Consider the following 27,161-nt stretch of genomic DNA (forward strand, 5'->3'; position numbering starts at 1 on the left):
GCATGCTTTTTGAGTTCAGTGGGATTTACTCCAGTACAATCACATTTGAGAAAGAGGAAACTGACTTGGGGGGAGGGGCAGGGAGAGGAAGGAGGAGAGAAGGGAAGAAAGGGGAGGGAGGAAATAGGGTGGGCAGGCACTGAGCAAAGGGAGAACCCTTTTCTATTCCAAAAGGAAAACGTTGTGAACTGTACCACTGTGTTTCAGGGTTTCCCCCACCTTTTTATTCTACAGCAGGCAAATGTAGTCTCCCACCCAAATTTAAAGCAAAGCTGTCCCTGGTCACATCCACACCAGACCTTTATTTCACTTTAGACAGAGCTCCATTGCCCAGAGTGGTTTAACAGTCAGCTGCTCTTCTGGGGATTGTAGAAATGTGAGGGGAATAGGGCCTCTCCTAGCAACTCTCAGCACCCTTCACAAACTACATTTCCCAGGATTCTTTGGGGGAAGCCAGGACTGTCTAAAAAGTGACATAAAAGTTCTGGTGTGGATGTGGCCAGTGACAGCTTTGGTTTAAATTTGGGTGGGAGACTACATGTGCCTTCTGTAGAATAAATACGTGGAGGAAACCCTGAAAAACAATTATGTGGACACCAGATTAGCCAAGACAAACTGCTGTGAGTCTGGCTTTTAGAACACTGACAGTTGGTTCTTACTGAGCATGCCCGTGCTTATCATTAAGTCTATTGTTAAATTTCTTTTATTAAAAATCAGCTAGGAATTTTTTTTAACTTTTAAACTGCAGAAGATGAAGGTCAGAGTATGGGGCAAGGGCTGTGTGAATGTGGCTGATTTTTAATTGATTTAACTTAATTTTTAATTGATTTTAATTTCAACAAATTATGAGACTACTGACAGAAAAAAGTCCAACAGGGGTCTGGATTCCCCCCCCTCTTGTTTTACACTTTGAACTCTCTATTCTCTCCAAGTGTTTTGTGTATCACCATGAAAACTTAAGAGGCTGTTAGGCAAGCATTTCTGAGTTCACAACTATAAGTTTTGTTTTGAAATGAGTTTATGGGAAGCATCAGAATGTCATGGGGGTATTTTCAATTTAACATTGCAGAATGTGAAAATCCATGCTGGCTATAGTATACAGCCACTCTTGTGGCTGTTTAATAAAAGCAGCAGTGAAATTTCAATTGAAACCCATACAGCTTTTAGCACAGCACACTACAATTTCTGCCAAAGGCAGAAAAATCATTAAGTAGTCCACCAAGACCTTCGGCAATTTTGAAGTGGTCCATGGGGAAAAATTTTTGGGAACCACTGATGTATAGTACTCATATTAATTTCATTCAGTCAACCTGATTTCTATCATTGATCTGGTTGCTTCAGCTATTTGGGGCTAGTTTGCACAGCCACAGGAAAAAAGGTTTTCATGTGACAATGGCCTGCTTATATGTATGTGCATGCAAGCAAGCCCTGGTTCAGCCAAAATGTTCTGCATATGAGGAGGCACATTATTAGTTGTATCAGTTATTGCCTAGTAACTGTTCTAGTTGATATCCTTTGCAAATTACACAATGACAAATTGGGGTGTGCTGTAATTCATTAATATTTGTTTGAAATTTTATTTAAGAATTCCCAAAGAATATTTGTAGGTAAGTAAGAGAGATGGAGACCCAGCTGCTGTCAAAGTGGGTGTAAAGAAGGTGATCATTCTTATAAGTGATTCACAGTTACATGCACTAGATTCCCTTATATCAGGGGTGTGGAACATTTTCTGACCAGGGGGGCAGATCCTTAGCTCCCCACCCCTAGAGGGCCGAGTTTGTCAGGTGGGCTAGCCCATCCACCTATCAATCACCTGATGTCATAGTGATGTCAGGTGAAGCTATGCTTTGAATCCTTGACTGTTGGGACTTCATAGCCCAGCAAAGGGCTGTTTGAAAGCCCTTTGTCAGTAAGTTCTGCACTTCTCTTTGAACCACTGAAAATGAAGATTTAAAGAGCAGTCGGGGGCTGCTTGCAAAACGGCTTTCAAGCAGCCCTGGCTGTACTTTTGATCCTGAGCAAAATTCAGTCCTTCTGCCTGCAGGGGTCTGCTTTGCCAGTGTATTCCCCAGCACATTGACTCCTGCCCTCCCACGTATCATCTGATGTTACCCAGTGAGATCAGATGATGGACAGGTGGGCATGGTTTGGGAGAAATAGCCTTGCAGTCCAACTTGGACCCCTTGGTTGGCCAAGACTGGCCCGCGGATTGGAGGTTCCCCACCCTGCATTTGGTGCTCCGACATTGATGAGCATGACCTGAAAGCTTTTATGGAAGGCAAAGCTCAAAGGAGAAAACTGTGACCTGGTACGGTCTATTGTTTCTAGTTTTGTTGATTTTTCTGTAATTCCATACTCAACCAATTAATTAATTACCTTTAATTTATTGCCTTTCAGCCAAGGCATCCAAGATGCCTGAAAGCATAAAGTGTCAGTGCCTGACAGACCTTCTTAGGGATAGTATTCCACAAAGTGGGTGTTGCTATTGAAAAGGCTCTGCTCCTAGTGATTGCTCCATCCTAGCTTGTTTGGCAATGACAGCTGGAACACACTGTGTATTTTATACCATTAGTTTTTTAAAGGATTTTTAAGAGTTTCACAAGTTGTTTCATCTACATCATATTTCTACTGTGAGAAACTCCTTCCAGGGAAGCATGATATAACTTCTGAGAGTCCTGCATCCAGAAGAATATGGGAAGGATTATTGCATGATCTTATCCTCCTTTAAGAAGAAAGAGGCTAAACACTGCTGTGATCAAAACTGAGCATTGATAAAGCATTATTTTCTATAGGTTGAAGAACTTAAGCATTCACACAAGTTAGAAATAACAAACATCAAGCTGGAAGCGGCAAGAGCTAGGACTGAGATAGAAAGAGAAAGAAACAAGATTCAAAGTGAAGTAGATGGTAAAACCTTATTACTTAAGTAATTTTGTTGTTGCCACCATAATTTTATCTTTGAGAAATATTAGCATAGTCTAATAAGCACTGTTATGCAGCAGTCGTGTATGGCAGGGGGAAAGGGTTGTGTCCGTGATTTCACTGGGATATTTTCATTTTAACGGTTTATGTTCAGTCAGTTGCCATGGTTTTTGTTCAACAACTAGCCCAGCTTCCCCTAGCTACATGCTCATATGAACTAACACAACAGGAGGACCAGGTGATCAGGAATATAGATATAATTTCTGCCACCATAGTCAGATGCAGCATGCTTCTGTAAACCAGTTGCCGGTAGCCACAGGAGGGGAAAGTGCTGTTGCACTCAGGTCCTGCTTGTGGGCTTCCCATGGGCATCTATGAGAACAGGGTGCTGGACTAGATAGGCCACTGGCCTGATCCAGCAGGCTCTTCTTACGTTCTTATCAGTAGTAATTCCTGAATGGTCTTTTTGCCATATCTCTGCATGGCTTATGAATATTTAATTCTTTTAAATATTAAGTGTGATCTTTCTCTAGAGGTTGAGGCATGTTGCAGCATTTTAATGAAAAGATAAAGCATAAATATATTCTCATATTGCAATTCTCATCTCAAGAGTAACTTGTGGGAACCCTCCTTTAAATAAGAACTTTAGTCGCATAAGCATATGTTCATGATCGCTTATACTTATATATTGCCAGTAATGCCAGTAAAAGTAATGCCTAATTTTTAATTCTGTCGTACATTCCAGTTAAACACATTTATATCTTATTGATTTTCCCACAAGTAAAACAGAAACTTAACTTTCCTTCTGAAACCAGTAAGACTTCAGCTGCAATCCTGTGTACACATACCTAAGCTTCACTAAACCCAGGGGGACTTACTTCACAGTAAATGTGCATAGGGCTACTCCATGAAAGGTTCTTAATTTAATTCTATATCCATTTAATTGAAGTCTTATTCATTGTTATAAGACTCCTCCAAAGCTACACGGTATAAGTAGCTGGAGGGTTGTAGGCAAAGCTGTACTTGAATGTGGAACAATAAAGAGTGGCATAGGTGAGTGAGCAACAGATTCAGTTTTATCAACTTCTGCCTAAAGACTTTCAGTGCTTTCAAATACTCGATATAATTGGGAATTCTGAATAGTAACTTTTTAATGTATAAAAAACAGGGTTACACTCAGATAATGAAATACTTAAGACAACACTTGAGCAGCACAAAGTGCTTCTCATAGAAAAGGATCGTGAATTAGTACGCAAAGTACAAGCTGCAAGAGAAGAAGGCTTCCAAAAACTTGCAGTGTTACAGGAGGAAAAGTAAGTATGTTCTTGTATGTTTTATTCACTAGCTCTTAAAAAGAGTTAAACATTATAACAATCACCCTACCTATTATAGGCACTGTGCATTCTATCCCAGCTATAAAATTGCTGCTGCATTATAAGGTGCATTATAGGCATCTCATTCTGTCACTTCCATATTCTGAAATCACCCAAGGAAGGTGCTGCATTAGATGTCTGGCTGTGTATTCTGTGGAAGGGAGGTTGCACCATTTCTGTGTTAGTCATGGAACCATGAAGCTATACCAGCTGAGCAGGAGATGTGTTCTTGTTGTTACAGGAGGAGTGTGTGGGTGTGTGCTCAACTGTGGCATTTATGGCCATTATAGAGGGGTTGGTCGCTGGGGTGATACAATTAAATTTTTAATTTTTAAAATTATTTTTCACAACTCTTAAATCCTATGCAATGTTTCAGGTTAGAACTTGAGGCCAGATTAGCTGAACTAGAGAAAATCAAAGTGGAACAAGACACTCAGAGACAATCGGAAAAGGATCAATACGAGGAGAAGTTATCTGCTATGCAGTTGACAGAAGAATCCAGCAGAAGGGAAATCCAGAATCTTAGGTAATTTAAAGAGATTTTAATTCTATTTGTGAATGACCCTTTTACAAAAAGTGGTATAGACTGCTGCACCAATCTGTGTAGAGGGTGAACTTAGTCCTTGACACTTAACTGCTTGTGTATAAGTTGGACAGATATTTCTTTCCACATAAATTAGCTTTCAAAAATATTGGAAGACCCTTGTTTTGTAGCATTTTCTCTGCCAGTTCAAGCATCTTGTTGTCTAAAGTTCTTCTTGAAACTTCTACATCTGTTTACAATTACACAAGATGTATCATACACTGTAAAGAAACTATTAGCCATATTTTCTTTTTAATTGCATTTTATTAAATTTGATACAGATATGTATGTTGCTAAAAGTTATTTTGAACCAATTTTCAGTACATGTGTTGCCATCCCCATTTATTTCCCCAGTGTCCTGCCTCTCCTCCCCTTGAGCTTTGTCTTTTCAGTTTCAATCTTTTTGTTAAAAAAAATTCTGTTAAGAACTGGATCTGCTTGTTAACTTTTAATATATTCAGCCATACATTCATACCCATTTGCTCACCTCAAATGAGCAAAGAGAAGGTCATAAGGAAAAGAAAAGAAAGAGATGAAAAGAAAAAGTGGGAAGTTCGAGCCAAGCACAGCACTGGGTGGTCTTCAGTTTTGTGTCCTTTTTATACTACTTATATCTGCCAAAAATGTTCACACATTTATACTTCTTGGGAGCAGTTTTATACCTTATGCACCACTTCCTTCTCTGTGGCCAAATCCACTAAACTTAATGCCCAGGCATCAATATATGAATTCATATTACCTTTCCAGTATGCAATAATTGCCTTATTTTCACAGCCAAAGTTTCTATTCTGATCTAAACCTTTTGTCCGTTCTCTAAATTTACCATGGTTGGGATGTTTGGTAAAATCAGCATTCCATAATACCACTTTCCACATTTCTCTATGACCATCTTAATGTTTATCCACTTCTCAAAATTCAGCCGTTAAGTGGACATTTATGTTACATAAATTTCAAAATGTCCCTGTCTCCCATGTTTCCATCAATATTAATCAACCCTTTATTAAAACTTTCCTTTGGAGACTCAATGCATTCTATGCAGAATCTTGTGCTGAATTAAATTTATATGTGAGCCTAAGGGAGGGACTGACTGTCTTGCCTCAGTTGTAAGCCATTCTGGGAACTTTTTTGACTGAAGAGCGGTATAAAAATGCTTTAAAATAAATTTGTTGTTGTTGTTATGTGCCTCCAAGTCGACTATGACTTATGGCGACCCTATGAAACAGTGACCTCCAAGAGCATCTGTCATGAACCACCCTGCTCAGATCTTGTAAGTTCAGGTCTGTGGCTTCCTTTATGGAATCAATCCATCTCTTGTTTGGCCTTCCTCTTTTTCACTTCCTTCTGTTTTTCCAAGCATTATTATCTTTTCTAATGAATCATGTCTTCTCATGATGTGTCCAAAGTATGATAACCTCAGTTTCATCATTTTAGCTTCTAGTGATAGTTCTGGTTTAATTTGTTCTAACACTCAATTATTTGTCTTTTTTGCAGTCCATGGTATCCGCAAAGCTCTTCTCCAACACCACATTTCAAACACGTTTATTTTTCTCTTATCTGCTTTTGTCACTGTCCAACTTTCACATCCATACATAGAGAATAGCAAGACTATGGTCTGAATGATCCTGACTTTAGTGTTCAGTGATACATCTTTGTATTTGAGGACCTTTTCTAGTTCTCTCTCAGCTGCCCTCCCTAGTCCTAGCCTTCTGATTTTTTTGACTATTGTCTCCATTTTGGTTAATGATTGTGCCAAGGTATTGATAATCCTTGACAAGTTCAATGTCCTCATTGTGAACTGTAAAGTTGCATAAATCTTCTGTTGTCATTACTTTAGTCTTTTTGACGTTCAGCTGTAGTCCTGCTTTTGTGCTTTCCTCTTTAACTTTCATCAGCATTCGTTTCAAATCATGACTGGTTTCTGCTAGTAGTATGGTATCGTCTGCATATCTTAAATGATTTCTCCCTCCAATTTTCACATCTCCTTCTTCTTGGTCCAATCCTGCTTTCCGTATGATATGTTCTGCATACAGATTAAATAAATAGGGTTATAAAATACACCCGTCTCACACCCTTTCCGATGGGGAACCAATCGGTTTCTCCATATTCTGTCCTTACAGTAGCCTCTTCTCCAGAGTATAGGTTGCGCATCAGGACAGTCAGATGCTGTGGCACCCCCATTTCTTTTAAAGCATTCCGTAGTGGTTCATGATCTACATAGTCAAAGGCTTTGCTGTAATCTATAAAGCACAGGGTGATTTTCTTCTGAAATTCCTTGGTCCGTTCCATTATCCAACATATGTTTGCAATATGATCTCTGGTACCTCTTCCCTTTCTAAATCCAGCTTGGACGTCTGGCATTTCTCGCTCTAATTATGGCAAGAGCCTTTGTTGTAGAATCTTGAGCATTACTTTACTTGCATGGGATATTAAGGCAGTAGTTCTATAATTACTGCATTCCCTGGGATCCCCTTTCTTCGGAATTGGGATGTATATGTAACGCTTCCAGTCTGTGGGCCATTGTTTAGTTTTCCATATTTCTTGACAGATTGTTGTCAAAATTTGGACAGATTCAGTCTCAGTAGCTTGTAGCAACTCTGTTGGTATGTCATCTATTCCTGGTGATTTGTTTCTTCCAAGTAGTTTAAGAGCAGCTTTCACCTCACATTCTAAAATTTCTGGTTCTTCATCATATGGTTCCTCCGTGAATGAATCTGTCATCCTTGCATCTCTTTAACAGAGTTCTTCAGTATATTGTTTCCATCTTTCTTTTATTTCATCTCGGTCAGTCAGTGTGTTTCCCTGTTGATTATTCAACATCCCTACTCTTGGTTTAAATTTCCCTTTCATTTCTCTAATCTTTTGGAACAGGGCTCTTGTTCTACCCTTTTTGTTGTCCTCTTCTATTTCTATACAGTAACTATTGTAATAGTTCTGTTTGTCCCTACGTACTAGTCGTTGTATTGTTGCATTTAGGGTTCTGACTGTGTTTCTATCTCCTTTTGCTTTTGCTTTCCTTCTCTCTTTAACCATTTTAAGAGTTTCTTCAGTCATCCACTGGGGTCTTCCTCTCTTTTTAACTAGAGGTATTGTCTCTTTGCATTCCTCTCTGATAACGTTTCTGACTTCATTCCATAGTTCTTCTGGATCTCTCACCTAAGTTTAAAGCCTGAAACATGTTCCTTATTTGATCTTTATATTCTTCTGGGATGTTATTTAAATTGTATTTTGGTGTTATGATTGTTTTGTTGGTCTTCCTTAGCTTTACTCTGATTTTCGATATGACCAGTTCATGATCTGTACCACAGTCTGCTCCTGGTCTTGTTTTTGCAGAAAGTATGGAACTTCTCCACCTTCTGCTACCAATTATATAATCAATTTGATTCCTATATAGACCATTTGGTGATGTCCACGTGTATAGTCGTCTTTTTGGTTGTTCAAAAAATGTGTTCGCAAGAAACAAATTATTGGCTTCACAGAATTCAATAAGTCTTTCTCCTGCTTCGTTTCTGTCTCCTAGGCCCCATTTCCCCACAATTCCTAATTCTTCTCTGTTCCCTACTTTTGCATTCCAATCCCCCATGATTATCAGCACATCTTGTTTTGGTGTGTGATCAATTTCTTTCTGTACTCCTGCATAAAAGTTCTCCAATTCCTCTTCTTCTGTGTTTGCTGTCGGAGCATAGACTTGGATGATGGTTATGTTGATAGGTTTCCCATTTAATCTCATTGATATCACTCGCTCAGACCTTGCGTTGTAGCTCCTAATTGCTCTTGCTACATCACTTCTCACTATTAAAGCAACCCCATTTCTTCTTAATTTCTCATTTCCTCCATAAAATATTTTGAAGTTGCCTGATTGGAAATGTCCCATTCCCATCCATTTTAGTTCGTTCACGCCAAGTATTGTAATGTTGATGCGTTCCATTTCTTGCTTGACAATTTCTAACTTTCCCTGGTTCATGCTTCTCACATTCCATGTTCCTATTGTGTGCGTCATACAACTCCGGACTCTCCTTTCACATCTGTGCACATCAGCCTCTGGGCTTCCTTTCGGCTTTGACCCAGCTGCATCATTAGTCACAGCACTACTCGTACTTGTCCTTTGTTCTTCCCCAGTAGCTCAGTGAGTGCCTTCTGACCTGGGGGTCTCATCTTCCAGCACTATCTTGTGTTGCATTTTGGATACTCTGTTCATAGGGTTTTTGTGGTAAGAGATATTCAGAGGTGGTTTACCATTGCCTTCCTCTGAGTTTGGATGCATCTTAGTCTGGTGTCTCAGCTTTGACCATTCTGTCTTGAGTGACCCTGCTAGGAATCTAGCCTCGTGGTCTAGACTCCTGACGGCATTGCTCTCAGCTTCTTCAACACTCTCAGACCCCCTCACCGCGTTAATGTGTGCATCCAAAGAGGAGGTAAAATAAATTAATAAATAAAAATTCAGTGCTGGGCAGAGCTATGCTAGTTTTTAATTCAATTCAGTATTCCACTCTTGTGTCAGATTGTGTTTAATTTGAAAATGTCAATCTTTACAAATTCTACATTGTATTTTGTAGGCTAAAGGCTCAACAGCAAGTTATAAATTCTGAGGAGCTAGAAAAAGAGAAAAGTGAAAATGCTAATCTAAAGGAGGTAAGGACCCAGCATGATGCTTTTTCGTCTTCTCAATATACAATAGGGCCCCGCTTTACGGTGCTTCACTAATGCAGCGGTCTCAATTAGACGAAATTAGACTAAAGCCCCACTCATACAGTGCTTATTGCGCTTTTACAGTGGTTTTCGGGTGTCGTGCGCCATTCTATTCAATGAGTTCTGCTTTTTAACGGTTTTCGCTTTTCGGCGGGGGTCCGGAACGTAACCGTATGAGTGGGACCGTACTGTAGGTCTCATGACTGTTCTGTTTTCATTGTAGCAGTTCCTGTTGAAACCAACAAATGTTAAGCATTTGTTTGTCAATAGCATCTGGTATGTAGAAGTGTACTGTCTCTGAAGAGAGACTTGTTAAGCTGTCATGGCGAATATTTGTTGATTTTCTGATTCTCCGTGAATCTGTCTCATCCCTTCTTAAGGTGACTATCACCACATCTTGTGGCAGTGAATTCTGTAAGTTATTTATTTACGTGTTGTGAAGAAGTACATTTTGTCCTGACGCTTCCACCAATCACTTAAGGGTGATCCTGCATTGTTTTACTGTGGGACCTATTTGTACAGATTACTCCTCCCACTTGCACCAGAAGTCAGGGCTGTGATAGTCTTCATTATGCCTTCTGTGGGAGGCATCAACCTACCTGTACTTCTTTGTCCTACCTGCTTCAAAAGGGCAGCTTCTTTCACAGCTCTATCTCTTCTTTTTTAAAACAAAAACAAAAAAACTCCCAAACATTTAACCTTTGTTTTTCCTTCTCTCTCTTTATAACCTTATCCTCTTTTTCTCTCTGTTTTTGATGGGCTGCGGAGGACCAGTGAAGGCGCCATGCCAGTATCTTTTGTTCTCTGTAGATTCCTCTGATTGGTGTGAGGGACATGAAGATTGTAGGCACTGTGAAGGCTCTGGGCCATCAGCATCAGGCACCCATGTAGATTAACTTGCTGTTGGCTCCACCTCTCCCTCAATTCCAGAATGCTCTCAGTGGACTTCTAACACCACAGTTCTCTCAGTGTCATAATGGCTTGGTCCCAGGAACAATGCAGAGAGGGAGTCCAGATCACTTAGATTCCTTCTGGTTACTCATAAGTGGCACGAGCCTGCATCAACTGATTGTTCAGATCTGGTGGTGGCTCCTGTCCCAAAATGGCCCATGTTGCTCCATCTGCCACAACCACAAGTTTGGGTAGCCTCTTGGACCATGTTAGCATGCAGGAGCCCTGTGTGCTGATTGGAATTTAGTCTCTGCCCTTCCTTCCAACAAGAATGAGGGAGAACTTTCTGAGGAGGAAACCATAGGGGCCCGCTGATAAGGTTTTTTTCCAGGGAGGAATTTCCAGTGTTGTTGCACAAGACCCTTTCTTTGCAAGAGAGGGGCCAGAAAGACAAACCATGTCAGGGGCTGTCTGTGCTTGCCAGGGCAAGGTTCAGGAGAAATATCCTTTCCAGAGATGTTTTGGACATTTTTCAGGCAGAATGGGGTAACGCAGTGGCCCCTAAATTGATTGATTGGGACCGCATCCAAAGAAAATGTATGCCCATTCCCTGTCAGTTATGGACAAGCTTACAGTCCTGGGGATGAACCCTTTTGAACCCTGGTTAACAAAAAAAGTGGCTATATGTTTAAAAAGTTGCATGAGGCTTCTTCCCTGGCTTTCCAGGTGGTTCAAGGTGACTTTTTCTCTATTCTTCCTGGTTTGTCTGTTAACCTGTTTCCTTCTGTTCTCTGGAGCTGTTGTAGTCCTCAGATTGGAGGTAGGTTGCTGCTTCCACAGAAGGCATATGCAGCACTGTTTAGCATAGCCCTGCCTTCTGGAGCAAATGGGAGGAGCATCTGTATGACGATGTCACCCTACCTCCACAGAAAATGAGTGTATTGCAGATAAGAAGAGATGCTTCTTTTTATATAGTACCATTTAAAGGGGAAGAGAATGGCTCTGTCCACTCTACACCACAAGTGTCATAAAATCAGAATCTTTTACATTTAATTATATTGTAAACGTTATATAATATCTTTTTTTTAGCAATTGTTGGGAGCACTTTGCTTCCATCCAAACTGAGACTTTATCATATAGCCACTCCCTGTTCTTTCTCTTTTAATCAGCTGCTGGTTATGGAAGTAATTCCTAATCATGTATGATACCTAAATTCATCTGAAATATGGGTGGATAAATGTAATTCTTCTGTAGCCCTGTACAGACATTACTCATCTATGATGAGAGGGACCACACCTGATTTTGCCTCCAAGGGTGCTCTGTAGATCATCTATGTATGTTAAACTACCCGCAAGCAAGCACTTCTTTGCCAACATCTGCATTAACCATGCGGATGTCAAGGGGGCAGAATCAATGACATGCATGACATTGGGGTGGACTCTGTAGCCTGGCCTCACTTCCCGTTATTCACATGTAGCTTCTATGGTTGAGTAATGTCTGCAAGAAGGCTTGTAACTCTCCTCCGATGATGTGGTGGGACACATCTGTCTCAACTTCTAGAGCTTTGACAAATGACACCTCACTGATCACTTTTATATTTCTTTTGCAGCAAATCCATGATTTACAGCTCCAAATGGCTTCACTTTCACAGCTGGAGAAAAACTTGCTAGATTCCAATCAGAAACTCAAGGAGATGCTGGAGAGATTAAAACATGAATGCCAGAATGCAAGAAATCAAGCAGAAAGGGCTCAGTTAGATTCAGAGAAGTATGATTTTGTTTTGCTATTGTTTCCTCAAGAATATAAAGTTATATGGAGAATAAATGGCCCTAGATGTTTATCATGGATTCAGCTGCCTGTAATGTGAACTTGATCTATTATGATAGATTTAAAATATGGATTCATTTTGTCTTGGTTTTACTACTTATTTGACAGTGCTAGCATCCCGGATGCAATCCTGTGCATGCTAATGTGGGAGTAAGTCATGTTAAATGCAACGTGCATAGAATTATGCTGCACACAAAATGTTGCCACAGAACTAGAGTATAGCCCCCTCTAGTAGAATTGTGACATGAGGGTTTAATAACAATGTAATTTCTGTAGCAGGAAAGTAATTTACCCTGTTCCATGAAGTGTGAATGAAACCTGTACCATAGCTATTCTGATGCAAGATGTCCTACTTCCCCATTTTTTTATGGAGTGCGTCCACACAGGCACGTTCATAATCTGATGATGCAACATGTAGTGAAGACTTCCATGCATATATACAATTGCTATCATAAATCGAATATCACAAAGAGCACTTTCATATTGCCATGTATTTACCTATCTGTTAATTTATTGTCTGCCTTTTATACTTTTAACATCACCCACAGTAGTTTACAATAAAAACAAATTAAAGCAATTCACAGGTATAACTATTAAAACCAGAAACATTGGTGGTAATAGGGCAGCAACCATGTGGACTTTTGGGGAAAGGCAGGGTGCGTACTCACTGCACATGTTGGGGAGTTGAGCTTGTTCATGTTCCTTTGCTTGTCGATGGGACAGATGGCGGAGTATGATGGACAAGCCCCTCCTCTTGCTGGTTCTCACCTTCAACCTTTACTGCTCTGGCTGACCCATAGTCCTCTTAAAGTGCTGCTACAGCAGCCAAATGGGAAGAGGTGGTTCCTGCTCTGTAGAGCATGGGTAGCTAACATACCCTCCAGATGTTGTTGGATTTCAACTCCAGCCTGTTAGCATGGACAGTGATCAGGCATGATGTAATTGCACAGTTGAACAACATCTGGAAGGGACCATGCTGGCTGCCTCTATTCTATGGAGCAACAGCTGCCACTTCCTGTTTGACGTCTGTTGAAGTCCTTTACAAAGATTGTGAGGAAGCCAAAACAGCTAGAGATGAGAACCAGCAAGAAGAGGGGTTTGAACATCTTATTCCACCAACTCCCATCATCCCTCAGCATCAGTTGTGCTGCCTGGGATGATGGGAGCTGGAGGCAAACAACCTCTTGTGGGCACCAAGTTCACTAGCCCTGCGTAGATGTTCTGCTGTAGTCAATGTCAGGGCCAATTGGGGGAGGGGAGGGGAGGGGAGGGAGGAGATAGTCCGGAAAGATTGATGAGTTCGTAAACAAGTTGTTTTCCTTTCCTTATTCTTGCTATTGGACATCAATGTTCTGGTTGCCCCATACATATTGCATACAACAAAATACTTTTTATGACATCTTAGTGCATAGTCAGCTGTGAGTAACTGAGTGATGAATATTAATGTGAGACTCAATCCTTAGTCATCAGGTTCAGGATAATAGCTTGATTAAGTATTTATAACAAGCACTCAAGTATCTTTTGACAAGTTGTTATATATATATTTAATGCATCTGATCCACTGGAATTTTTTTCTTTGATCATAATACCTCTTATTCCATGGAATCTAGATAGAATTATTCCACTACACGGATGACTCTCGCTTAATGTTCTCAGTCAGTGGAGGAGTGAAGCCAACAGGAATGGGTTGACTCCACTTGGAGTCAACACTTGAAAAAAGTTTAGTTGGTGGCCAGCTGGAATGGGGAGGGAACCTTCTTCCCCTCTTCAGTTCTTGACTTTGCCTTCAGCAAGCAACAGTCAACCTATTCCTCCTGGGTCCCCATAAGGGATTCAGGAATAGTTTTGTTGTTTTATTTGCTCTCACAAGAGTGTATTCTCTTCAGTTGCAGACACACCACACAGACATGTGGCCTCTCTCTTCTATCACTACCCCCACCCGTCAGTGAATAGGCAGATCCAGGGGGGGAATAGAGGGAGTGCTTCTGCGAGGCACAGTGGGGGGATCAACAAACATCATCCAGGTTCCACGCCCAATGTCAAGCAAGGCCAAGCATGATGCCAGAAGGGCCCATGTTATGGGGGGGACAGACTTCAGGTTTTTGCCCATGCCTGGGCACCTCCAATACAGACAAATGGATCCTGGACACCATCCAGTTTAGCTACTGCCTGCAGTTTACTATCATTCCTCATGACAGATGGTGGGCAGCCCCTCCATTATGCAGACCAGAGAAATTACAGAGAACCCTGGACGCCATTTCTCATCTCCTTGAGACAGAGGCCACAGAACCTGTACCAGAACATCAGTGGTCCTCTGGGGTTTTCTCTGTGTTCTTTAGAGTTCCCAAATGTAATGATGATTACCGTGCCATCTTGGATTTTAAAGTTCCTAAACCACTTCTTCTGAGCAAAGAAGTTTAGTGGGCTCCTACTGGGAGAAATGGCGGGATATAAATTAATAAATAAAAATAAAGATGGAAACACTCAGGTCCATTGCAGAAACCATTAAGCCAGGAATCTTCCTGGGGTCTATAGATCTCACAAAAGCGTTTGTGTCCCCATACTTCAACAGCACAGGTGTTTTCTCCACCTCATGCATGGCCCTGGACCAATACAGGACCATGCCCTTCGGTCTTTCCTGCACATGTTCACCAAGCTCATGGTTGTGGTCATGGCGCATCTCCACACTTGGAGAGTTCATGTATACTCTTATCTGGACAACTTGTTGGTAACGGCTTCCTCGGCAATGGCCATACAAGGACCTCAAGACAACCATCCAGTGCCTGGATGGGACAAGAGCCAACTGATTCCCAGTCAGTGTCTCTGGCATCTGGGAGTGGTGATTGACACAGCTCAGAGCAAGCTCTTCCTGTCCACTGAGTGCATGGACAAGCTTCTATGTCAGCTACTCATGTCTTGATGTTCCCCTGATGGAATTTGCACAGCTACAGGGATCCATGATAGCAGCCACAGACTCGGTGCCATGGCCACACTTCCACTCATGAGCCCTCCAGTAGCTGCAGCTTTCACACCAGGACCAGATTGCACTATGCCAGAACTGGCCCATCACCATCCCCAGGCCATTGCAGAAGTCCCTGTGGTGGTGGGGTCACCTACTTCATCTGGAGAAAGGCCTTCCTCTCAGAGCTCCAGCAGTTTCAGCGGTCACCACAGACACAAGTCTGTATGGCTGGAGAGCAACATCATTCCAGCATTGTGCAGGGGAAGCAGACAGCCCAGGTCAATTAAGTAGTTGGAACTCAGGGTGCTCTGGCTGGCGCTCCAGGAATTCCTCCCTCTCTTGTCTCAGACACATGTACTGATGCATACGAACAACATCGCAGCCAAAGCACATATCTACAGGCAAGGGGGCGTGAAATCAGAGCCCCTTCAGGAGAGACCAGTCTACTGTTCCATTGGGCGGAGGGACACCTGGCATCCATATCAGTCATCCATGTGTAGGGGATGCTGAACACACAAGCCAACTGGCTGAGTTGGGAGAGTGGGCTGTTTATTGTGACGTTCCTGGCAATCACTCCGAAGTGGGGGCTCCCATGTACGGACCTGTTCGCCTCATTGACAAATACCCAACTGGACCAATTCATGATTCAAGGCTGGGACCCACATGTTCAGGAGATCGATGCCGTGTTAGCCCCATGGCCCTGGGGGTTCTTCTACCCGTTTCCACCTCTACTTCCTAAGCTGCTGCGCAGGATCTGGACCCTCCAGGCCCAGGTGATAGTGGTGGCTCTGCACTTGCTCTGGAGTTCCAGCCATTCCTGGCGGTTGCCCTCCAGACTGGACTTACTCTCACAAGGTCCCATACTCCACCCAGATCCAGATTGGCTCCAGCTTCACGCCTGGAGACTGAGTGGCAGCCGCTGAGGGAAGAGGCCTTTCTGAGTGGGGTTTTTCACCATTCTGCCCTCTTGCAGACCATTCACTCAGAGATCTATCTATGATCTCACCTGCTAGGCATTTAACAGGTGGCACAGATACACGCAGTTGTCCAATGCAGTGTCACGCACACACCATCCTTGACTTCTTGCAAGACAGGCTCGACCAGGGTTTAGCCCCCAACACGCTCAAGAGACAGGCAGCAGCACTAGGCAGTGTGTTCCTGATGGTGAGGGGACACTCCATTTCCACTCACTCCTGGGTCAAATACTCCTCCAGGGTGCAGCCCTCCTGTCACCTCCAGTGCAGCACAGGTTTCCTTCCTGGGATCTCATGGCAGTCCCCAGAGCTCTCTTGCAGCCCCCATTTGAGTCAGCACATTCCATATCACTCAAAGACCTTACTCTCAAGACAACCTTCTTGTGGCAATCACTTCAGCTAGGAGGGTGGGGGAACTAGGAGCTCTCTCTATCTGGGAGCAGCTTGCATCGTCCACACAGACAAGGTGGTTCTCTGTCCTGATCCCAGTTTCCTGCCTAAGGCTAATTCCCCCTAAGGGGACAGGACATCATACTGCCAGGTTCTGCCCAACCCAATCCATCACAGAGAAAAGAGGTGTCACAAACTAGATTTCAGGCGGTCTCGTTGATCTACCTGGACCAAATGTAGCCTCTTAGGAAGCCTGAGTCTCTGTTTGTGCCCTTTAAGCAAGGCGCACAGGGGTTGAAGGAGTCCAGGTGCACCTTCAGTCACTGGGTGAGGAATTGTGTGGTTAAAGCATACCAGGCCAAGAGTAGGGTTCCCCAATGGGGGATCACTGTACACTCCCTCAAGGGGGCTGCCACCAGTGTGGTGCTCCACAAGGATGCCCCGCTGGAAGAAATTTGCAAGATGGGTAAGTTTGCCTTCACTGAAGCTTCTTTTGGTACAAGGATTCTTCGGCCTAGGTCCACTCCCACCTGAGGATGTAGAGGGAATCACTGCTTAGGTACATCCCATTCTTGTCTGCTCCACTCCTCCGCTGACTGAGAATGGAAAGTTGGACTTACTATGAAGTGTCCTTCTGGTCAGCAGAGAGTGGAGCTGACAGCTTCACCCTGCAGTGGAATCTAGGCTCCGGGAACCCTCAGGAAACCCTTGGTCACACAACTTCCTGGACAGTGTAGTAAGGGCCTCCTATGTCCCCACCTTTTGCTGTCCTCTGATGGTCTAATCTTTCTTGCTCTATCCACTGTTCAAATTTTTGTGGTTTAAAGTGGCTAGCTACTCAGCACTCAATTTTTTTCAGCTGTGTCATGAACTGAAGAGGGGAAGAAGTTTCCCTCCCACTTCTGACTGGCCACCAACTAATATTTTTCAAGTGTTGGCTCTGCCTCCAGGAGGAGGTAACCTATTCCTGTCTGCTCCACTCTCCACTGACCAGAACACTTCACAGTAAGTTCAACTTTCAGTTTCTTTCACCTGAGAATAGATATCTGCAGGTATTTGCTACCAGTACTGGCTCCCGGTTTTGGGGTGCTCTCTGGCAAAATGCCCTGATGCTCCCCTTATGCAGTGTCGGCACTGTCTGGTTGTAGCAGCTTTTTCTCCCAACTTAGGTCGGTAAGCAAGTGGTAATGGAAGCGAGGAACAGCTGCACTGAGTTTCTACATCTGTGGGCTTTGTTGGGGGGGGTTCTGAGGCCTTGCAATCTGCCTGAGGATGTCGGCCCCTGAGAACAGGCCTGTTCACTACAGTACTTAATAGAGAAAGCATATTTAATAGCTAATGCGGCTGTAATAAAATCTTCTGATACACAAAAGTAACCCCTCATGCCCTAATTCATGCTTTGGTTCCATAATCTTTACCTGCAACATTTACCTTGATGCTAAGGTATGCCAGTCTTTTAAATACTCTTCTTGGGGTAACTAGTTCCAGTGTTTCCAAAATCTCGTTTGGAGTTAATTTTGGTATCACACTTCATTCTTGCATGCTCAAAAAAAGTACACATCTGAAGAAGAGTCCATACTCTGTAACTGTGAGAGTCACTGCTCTGGGTGTGCCTCTTGACTTAAGAAGAGGACAAGCTTAGATCAGTGTCTTGTGCAGGTACACAATGAGGAAGCTTTCCTGAGAGCAGGGGATGGATCCAATCGCATCTAATGGAGAGTTACAGCAGACTTACTTGTGGAAAGAGATGAGGACCATACAATTAATCATACAGAGATGCAACATGCAGCCTCCAGGAGGTCACAGTTCAGAACACATGCTTTTTAAATTTTATTTATTATTTTATTTATAACCCGCCCTTCCTTCCAGCAGGAGCCCAAGGTGCTTTGGATTCAGAAAGTTCCAGGTTCAATTTCTCGTATCTCTAAAAAGGATTAGATAGCAGGTGATTGGAAATATTCTGCTTGGGACCCTGGAGAACTGCTGTTGTACAGAGTATACTGAGTTAGATGAGAAAATAGTCTGAGGTGAACATAGAAAGCTGCTTTATACCAAGTCGGACCATTGATCCATCTGTCTCAGTACTGTTGATGCTGACTGGCACCCGTTCTCCAGAATGTCCATCACGAGTTTTTCCCTTTTACATACAAGGCAAGTGTTCTGCAGTCCTTCCCCCCATATAAGGCAGTTTCCCCTGTGGGTGGGTACTTTGAACTCATAGGAGTTTTTAATTATTTCAGTTGATTCAGTTGTAATGGCATATAAAAATGCCCCAACATACCATTATCAAGTTCGATTTAGCACTGAAATCCTGCACTTTGCAGATTGCCTTTCCCATTGTTCAACAGTTTTACTGGGGAATTGTAAGAAACTTGCCTTTTAGGTTTGTCTGGTTTTCATTCAGCCATATGTGGTATAATTGCCTTGGGGAAGAAACAACATTGGCAATAATGTCTATGTACAGTCTCCTGCTATGTGGATTCAATTTGCAGGGCAACCATTTTTTTCCCCCCCCCAGGTCCTTGGAAGACAAACGCATAGAATGGCTAGAAGAAAAACATAAATTTATTCAGCGCATTACAGAGATAGAACAGAAGTATAACCAGATAAAAGAAAAATTGCACCGGGCAGCAGTTGCTCAGAAAAAGGCATGTTGCTCACAACATATTTCTGAGGGAAGCTTTTCATTCTGGGTTAGCTGAATTATGCTTTTATCCATTGTTTATGTCTAATTTTTTATTTTGCATAGTTAATAATTAGCTACATACTAGGGATGTGCTAGAATTCTGCCCAATTTGGATTCGCTACTGAATTTTTCATTAATTCACTTACTCTCAGTTGCCGAGGATCGGATTTTAATGTAGCTAATTTCCTCCATTTTTGAAAACAGGCTTTTTTTTTAAAAAAAGAAAAATCCACCTCTAAACATTGATTGTAAGACTGATAATTCATCCATATTTCCTTTTAAAATATTGATATTTCCTTCAAAATATCAACATTCCCTTTAAAAATATTGATATAATTTTGATACTTTTTCTGAGCGAAAAAACCCACATGGATTGGTAAAGGCAGCAGCTGGAGGATACAGAATGAACTTGAATCAATGCCAGCCTGTTAGGTCGAAGGAATGCTTCTGAATTGGCACCAGCCAACAGATCTCATCCCTACAGTACATATCCAAACCAATGAGATATTTTATATGTAGTTATATTTTTCCCTATGGAAAAATTTAGAGTTGTATGTAGAAATACTTTCACAGCTCTGCAGAGTACCAGCCACCTTTCTTTCCTTCTCTCTTGCACACCAAAGAAAGTAATAGCAGAGTTCAGTGCCAGAGGGAGAGAATGAAGCTCCAGGCTTTCTGCCATTACTTTGATGACCTAGTAGGTTTTACTGTTTCTGTTCTCTCTCCCAAACACACATTTTCAGCCATGCTGTCTTGTTTGCATTGTTCCTACCAGCCTCTCTCACTTAACAAAGAATGTATGTAATACAGCAAGAAAAAAGTGTTCCCTTTTGGTGATCATAGCTACCTCCAAAAGCATATGCTCCCCTTCCCCCTCAAAAAACATTAATTTCACTAATGTGCCCTCCTTCATAATCAATGTTTTTTCTTACTGTATATTGATTTGCTCAAGAGCCAGTGTGGTGTAGTGGTTAAGGTGCTGGACTACGACCTGGGAGACCAGGGTTCGAATCCCCACACAGCCATGAAGCTCACTGGGTGACCTTGGGCCAGTCACTGCCTCTCAGCCTCATGAAAACCCTATTAATAGGGTCGGCATAAGTCAGAATTGACTTGAAGGCAGTACATTTACATTTTATTGATTTGCTCAGTATTCGATACAAACACCCTTTCCCCCCTTGAATGTGTGTACCTAATTTGAAAATTGGGGGATCAGACCCCAATTAGACCATATAGAATAGGAAATGAAATGCTGCATTGGAGGTCAGTGGTCAAATTTATATTTGTTGCCCTAACTATACATATGTTACATCATTTATAGAGAAAGACACTTAATGACAAAAAACAAAAGAAATTACTGGAGAAGATAGAGCTCTTGGAAGCCAAGAGGGAAGAACTGGAAACAGAAAACCAAGTGTTAAAAAGGTAGGTTTTGTTTGGTCTTGAATTTTGTTATGTTTCAGAGATACAATTGCTGTCAATATTACAGAATGTTTAACATTGCTTCCTAAATAATTTTTTTTGCTGCATCATTTGAGATGGCATTGGTGGTAGAGTCTGCACATTTGAAGACAACATCCTGTTTTTTAAATCTTGTGCTGAAATTCTCCATGAAATATCTTCTATTGATTATTTTAGGCAGAATGTTCCTTTTGAAGAACATATTCGCCTTCAGAAAAGACTAAAGGATTTGCAACGCAGACATAATGAATTCCGCAGGTTAATTCTGTTTCCCAATATCCCAGCACTAAATCCTGTTGGCTTATTGTGTTCAACTCCGATTCCTGGACCAGAGGCATCCTTCCCTCTCCTGCCGGTGGGTTATATGTTACATAGACATTCTTAAAAAGATGGTGGTAAACACAATAAAATGAACTTGTAAAACAGGAAGGGGTGTTGAAAAGTTTATAATTGGAAGAGGGTGTGTTTCTGAAAGTTTGGGTATAAGAATATGTATAAAATAGTCCCCAAGGTAGTGTGTGGTACAACAGATCTAGAATGTTAGGCACAGCTAGTAAGGGTTTTAACTTCACTTGTTTGAACTTCAGAGCTTTGCATCATACATAAAAACTGCTTCTGACAGTCTTTCAGTCTCAAAGGCAGTTTTCCATGCGGCATGGATAGTTGTTCTTTGAGAAACCAAACCCCAAAGTCCTCTTGCTTGTGCAGAACTATGGATTTCATCCATATTAATTAAAAACTTACAATTTTTATGTTCATTTAATGAGGTTTTATCTAAACTTTTGGGGTTACCCAATGTAAGGATCTCTTGTTCCCTAGTTGCAGGAAAGCGCTTGAGTCGATCAGAAAAATGGGCAAATAAACTTCAGCCCACAGTGCATTTTCAAGGTGGTCTTCAGTGCTGATTTCACTTGTCTGTAGCACTAAAGACCATCTCATTCAAGTGTGTGCCTCTTCCTTCTGTAGCAGAATGAACTGGTGAGCACAAGAGAGGCATTTCAATGGTAGCCCTTTCTTTGTGGCCTATGTTTAGCCTTCTCTTTAGCTATTTTAAATTAGCGTTAAGTACTTTTTATAGTCAAATTAGCTTTTAATTAATGATATTGGACTGGAGTTTTAAACTGCCATTGCTTACAATTTTATACAGTGTTTTCTGTGGATTGCAAGCCTGGGTTGAGTTGTTTTGTATTGCTGACTTTATTTAATATTTTATATATATGTTGCATATTTTGAGATAGTTTTGATGTTATCTCTGTAAGCCTCATTGAGAGGACTTTTTTGAACAGAAGGGTAGTATAAAAAATCTACATCAGCCTTTCTCACCCTTTGGGTCCCCAGACGTTGGACTACAACTCCCATCAGCCCTAGCCAGCATGGCCAATAGTCAGGAATGATGGGAATTGTAGTCTACCAACATCTGGAGACCCAAAGACTGGAAAGGGCTGATCTAGATCAATAAACAGAAGCCAGAAAGTCACAAGCACAGTAACACTGCATTTTCCACAGTTGCCAATTCTGCAATAGACTTTGAAAGTGGTTTGTTGTTGTTGTTATGTGCTTTCAAGTTGATTACGACTTATGGCAACCCTATGAATCAGTGACCTCCAATAGCATCTGTCATGTTCAGATCTTGTCAGTTCAGGTCTGTGGCTTCCTTTATGGACTCAATCCATCTCTTGTTTGGTCTTCCTCTTTTCTACTCCCTTCTGTTTTTCCCAGCATTATTGTATTTTCTAGTGAATCATGTCTTCTCATTACGTGTCCAACGTATGATAACCTCAGTTTCATCATTGTAGCTTCTAGTGACAGTTCTGGTTTAATTTGTTCTAACACCCAATTATTTGACTTGTTCGCAGTCCATGGTATGCACAAAGCCCTCCTCCAACACCACATTTCAAATGAGTTGATTTTTCTCTTATCTGCTTTTTTCACTGTCCAACTTTCACATCCATACACAGAGATCAGGAATACCATGGTCTGAATGATCCTGACTTTAGTGTTCAGTGATACATCTTTACACTTGAGGACCTTTTCTAGTTCTCTCATAGCTGCCCTCCCCAATCCTAGCCTTCTTCTGATTTCTTGACTATTGTTTCTATTTTGGTTAATGACTGTGCCGAGGTATTGATAATCCTTGACAAATTCAATGTCCTCATTGTCTACTGTAAAGTTACATAAATCTTCTGTTGTCATTACTTTAGTCTTCTTGAAGTTCAGCTGTAGTCCTGCTTTTGTGCTTTCCTCTTTAACTTTCATCAGCATTCATTTCAAATCATTACTGGTTTCTGCTAGTAGTATGGTACTGTCTGCCTATCTTAAATTATTGATATTTCTCCCTCCAATTTTCACATCTCCTTCATCTTGGTCCAATCCCACTTTCCATCTGCGTACAGATTAAACAAATAGGGTGTTAAAATACACTCCTGTCTCACACCCTTTCCAACTGGGAACCAATAGGTTTCTCCATATTGTGTCCTTACAATAGCCTCTTGTCAGAGTATAGGTTGCACATCAGGACAAAAAGATGCTGTGGCACCCCCATTTCTTTTAAAGCATTCCATTGTTTTTCATGATCTACACAATCAAAGGCTTTGCTGTACAGTAGGGCCCAGTCATACGGCAGGTTAGGGACCAGACCCCCACCGAAAAGCGAAAAGCACAGAATAGTGGAACATAGCATGGTGGAGAGCCAAAATGGCCACGCAGGCACTGGACGTGTTGCCAGTCTTACACACACACACAAAACTGACCGGAGCAGCAGCCGCAAGCTCCCAACAGACCGCTCAGACTGCAGTGGCGAGTCCTAAGATGGGAGAGTCAGATCAAAGCCTCCCCCCCCCATACAGTTGACCGGAGCTGCAGCCGCGAGCTCTGGTATGATCTTTCGGGCAGCCGCTGCAAGCTCCAGGCGGACTGCTGTAGCAGGCACCACCAATCCAACCTTCGACCAGGGGAAGGGAAAGAAGCCACTGATCAAAGCTTACACACACACACACACACACACACACACACAGAGTCGACCGGAGCTGCAGCCGTGAGTTCCGGAGTGATCCTTCGAGCAGCCACTGCAAGCTCCAGGGAGGCCGCTGTAGCAAGCGTTGCCGATCCAACCGAGAGGGACAGAAGCCACTGCCGCAAGCTGCAGGCAGGTGCAGCATCAAGCGGGCCATGCTAGACCAAACTCCTGCTAGGTAGGGCTAGGTAAGTAGAAATGGGGAGGTGGGGGGAACCAAGTAAGCAACTACCCCAAAGTACCTTAAATGGGCGAGGGAGCCTGCCGCGGATCGCAGGAAGGGAGCTGCTCGCCAGCCTGCCTGCCTGCGTCCACTCGGTCTGGATGTGCGCCTGCGGCCCCCCTTCCCCCAACCCTGAATAAAACTGCCATATCAGTGAAACGCCGAGAAGCGGGGCCCTACTGTAATCTATAAAGCACAGGGTGATTTTCTTCTGAAATTCCTTGGTCCGTTCCATTATCCAGCATATGTTTGCAATACGAACTCTGGTATCTCTTCCTTTTCTAAATCCAGCTTGGACATCTGGCATTTCTCGCTCCATATATGGTAAGAGCCTTTGTTGTAGAATCTTGAGCATAACTTTACTTGCATGGGATATTAAGGCAATAGTTTGATAATTACTGCATTCTCTGGGATCCCCTTTCTTTGGAATTGTGATATGTATTGAATGCTTCCAGTCTGTGGGCCATTGTTTAGTTTTCCATATTTCTTGACAGATTTTTGTCAAAAATTGGACTGATTCAGTCTCTCTAGCTTGTAGCAACTCTATTGGTATGCCATCTGTTCCTGGTGATTTGTTTCTTCCAAGTAGTTTAAGAGCAGCTTTCACCTCACATTCTAAAATTTCTGGTTCTTCATCGTACGGTTCCTCCATGAATGAATTTGTCGTCCTGGCATCTCTTTTATAGAGTTCTTCAGTGTATTTCTTCCATCTTCTTTTTATTTCATCTTGGTCAGTCAGTGTGTTCGCCTGTGGATTATTCAACATCCCTACTCTTGGTTTAAATTTCCCTTTCATTTCTCTAATCTTTCAGAATAGGGCTCTTGTTCTACCCTATTTCTATACAATAACTATTGTAATAGTTCTCTTTGTCCCTACACATTGGTCACTGTATTGTTGCATTTAGGGTTTTGACAGTGTTTCTATCTTCTTTTGCTTTTGTTTTCCTTCTCTATTTAACCATTTTAAGAGTTTCTTCAGTCATCCATTGAGGTCTTTCTCTTTTTAACTGGAGGTATTGTCTTTTTGCATTCTTCCCTGATAATGTCTCTGACTTCAGTCCATAGTTCTTCTGGTTCTCTGTCAACCAAATTTAAAGCCTCAAACCTGTTCCTTATTTGATCTTTATATTCTTCTGGGATGTTATTTAAATTGTATTTTGGCATGATGATTGCTTTGTTCTTCTTCTTTAGCTTTACTCTGATTTTTGATACGACGAGTTCATGATCTGTACCGCAGTCTGCTCCTGGTCTTGTTTTTGCAGAAAGTATGGAACTTCTCCATAGAATCATAGAGTTGGAAGGGGCCTTGTAGGCCATCGAGTCCAACCCCCTGCTCACAGCAGGAAATCCACAGCTAGAGCATCTCCCGCAGATAGCTGTCCAGCCTCTGCTTGAAGACATCCAGCGAACGGGATCACACCACCTCCCTAGGCAGTCGGTTCCATCTTCTTGCTACCAATTATATAATCCATTTGATTCCTATATTGACCATTTGGTGATGTCCATGTGTACAGTCGGCTTTTCCGTTGCTTAAAAAATGTGTTTGCAAGAAAAAAGTTAATTGGCTTCACAGAATTCAGTAAGTATTTCTTCTGCTTCATTTCTGTCTCCAAGGCCCCATTTTCCCACAATTCCTAGTTCTCTGTTTCCTACTTTTGCATTCCAGTCCCCCATGATTATCAGCACATTTTGTTTTGGTGTGTGATCAATTTCCTCCAATACTTCTGTGTAAAATCTGTCCAGTTCCTCTTCTTTTGTGTTTCTCATTAGAGCATAGACTTGGATGATGGTTATGTTAATTGGTTTCCCATTAAATCTCATTGATATCACTCACTCAGACCTTGTATTATAGCTCCTAATTGCTTTTGCTACGTCACTTCTCACTATTAAAGCAACCCTGTTTCTTCTTAATTTCTCATTTCCTGAATAAAATATTTTGTAGTTGCCTGATTGGAAATGTCCCATTCCCGTCCATTTTAATTCACTCACGCCAAGTATTGTAATGTTGATACGCTCCATTTCTTGCTTGACAATTTCTAACTTTCCCTGATTCATGCTTCTCACATTCCTTGTTCCTATTGTGTGCGTCGTACAACTCCAGACTCTTCTGATGCGCATCTGCCTCTGGACTTCCTTTTGGCTTTGACCCAGCTGCGTCATTAGTCACAGCACTACTCATGCTTGTCTTTTGTATTCCCTAGTAGCTTGGTGAGTGCCTTCTGACCTGGGGGTCTCATCTTCCAGCACTATCTTGTGTTGCATTTTGGATACTCTGTTCATAGGGTTTTCATAGTAAGAGGTATTCAGAGGTGGTTTACCATTGCCTTCCTCCGTGCTTGGATGCATCTTAGTCTTGAAAGTGGTAGTCATAGAATATATCTATAAATGGTTTTCAGTTCAGTTCAGTTCAGTTTATTACGGTCATTGACCAGATAAGTATCCATATATATATACATTTTATCTCCTAGAAAGGTTAAAATATTAAAACACTATATGCAACAAAAATAATAAAATTAGTATACCAATTCAGAATATGTTAAAATCATCACAATGTTAATCAAAATAATTAAAACTTCGTTTGGGAACAAGCATAGACTACAGGTCTTTTCTAGACATTTATCTAGACATTTTCTCTATCTAAATCCCAAAATGTCAGTTTTGCCATGGATTTAAAGTGCGAATTATTTTAGCTTAAGCCCTTATGGCTACAATATTACCATCATTTTATTAAGGCTTTCCTGCATTTAATGGCTATGGCACAGTATTTAGCTACTCTCTCTGTTAAATCATTACAGCTATCTGCTAATAAATATTCCGTATAAAAATCATCAGTTCTACCTGGAAGGGAATTTATAATAGGCGCGATAAGTTGAGATCTAACTTCAGAATAAAAGGGACAATAAAATAGAACATGAGTGACAGTTTCAATTTCTCCATTTCCACAAGGGCATTTTCTATCATTATAAGGAACTTTCTTGTATCTACCCTCTAACAGCGCTGATGGCAAGATATTAAATCTTGCCAGCGTAAACGCCCTTCTCCATTTTGGTATGGTAAGATTGGCTAAATATGGCATAGGTGTCAAAGGTTTTAAATTATACCTATGTTTTCGCATTAACATCAAATGTTGCTGATAATCTATATCTTTAATTCTCTGCAGAATATTTATT

At 41.8% G+C, this 27,161-nt stretch overlaps 1 protein-coding gene across 6 annotated transcripts in view; it reads left to right on the forward strand.

Moving 5' to 3' along the window:
- The window catches only part of CEP83 (centrosomal protein 83), a 45,632-nt gene that overhangs the window by 16,957 nt on the left and 1,514 nt on the right, over positions 1–27,161 (forward strand). For 4 of the 6 annotated variants that reach the window (XM_061639556.1, XM_061639559.1, XM_061639557.1 and 1 more), the window contains exons 8-15: positions 2,793–2,907; positions 4,091–4,235; positions 4,672–4,821; positions 9,432–9,507; positions 12,065–12,222; positions 19,127–19,301; positions 20,616–20,719; positions 20,933–21,110. In XM_061639556.1, coding sequence (XP_061495540.1) covers positions 2,793–2,907; positions 4,091–4,235; positions 4,672–4,821; positions 9,432–9,507; positions 12,065–12,222; positions 19,127–19,301; positions 20,616–20,719; positions 20,933–21,110 — 1,101 coding nt within the window. Of the gene's footprint in view, positions 1–2,792; positions 2,908–4,090; positions 4,236–4,671; positions 4,822–9,431; positions 9,508–12,064; positions 12,223–19,126; positions 19,302–20,615; positions 20,720–20,932; positions 21,111–27,161 lie in introns of those variants that run through there. The other 2 variants (XM_061639561.1, XM_061639562.1) reach the window with 2 other exon arrangements.

This window comes from Rhineura floridana, chromosome 8 (assembly GCF_030035675.1).
Source record: "Rhineura floridana isolate rRhiFlo1 chromosome 8, rRhiFlo1.hap2, whole genome shotgun sequence".
NCBI lineage: Eukaryota > Metazoa > Chordata > Lepidosauria > Squamata > Rhineuridae > Rhineura > Rhineura floridana.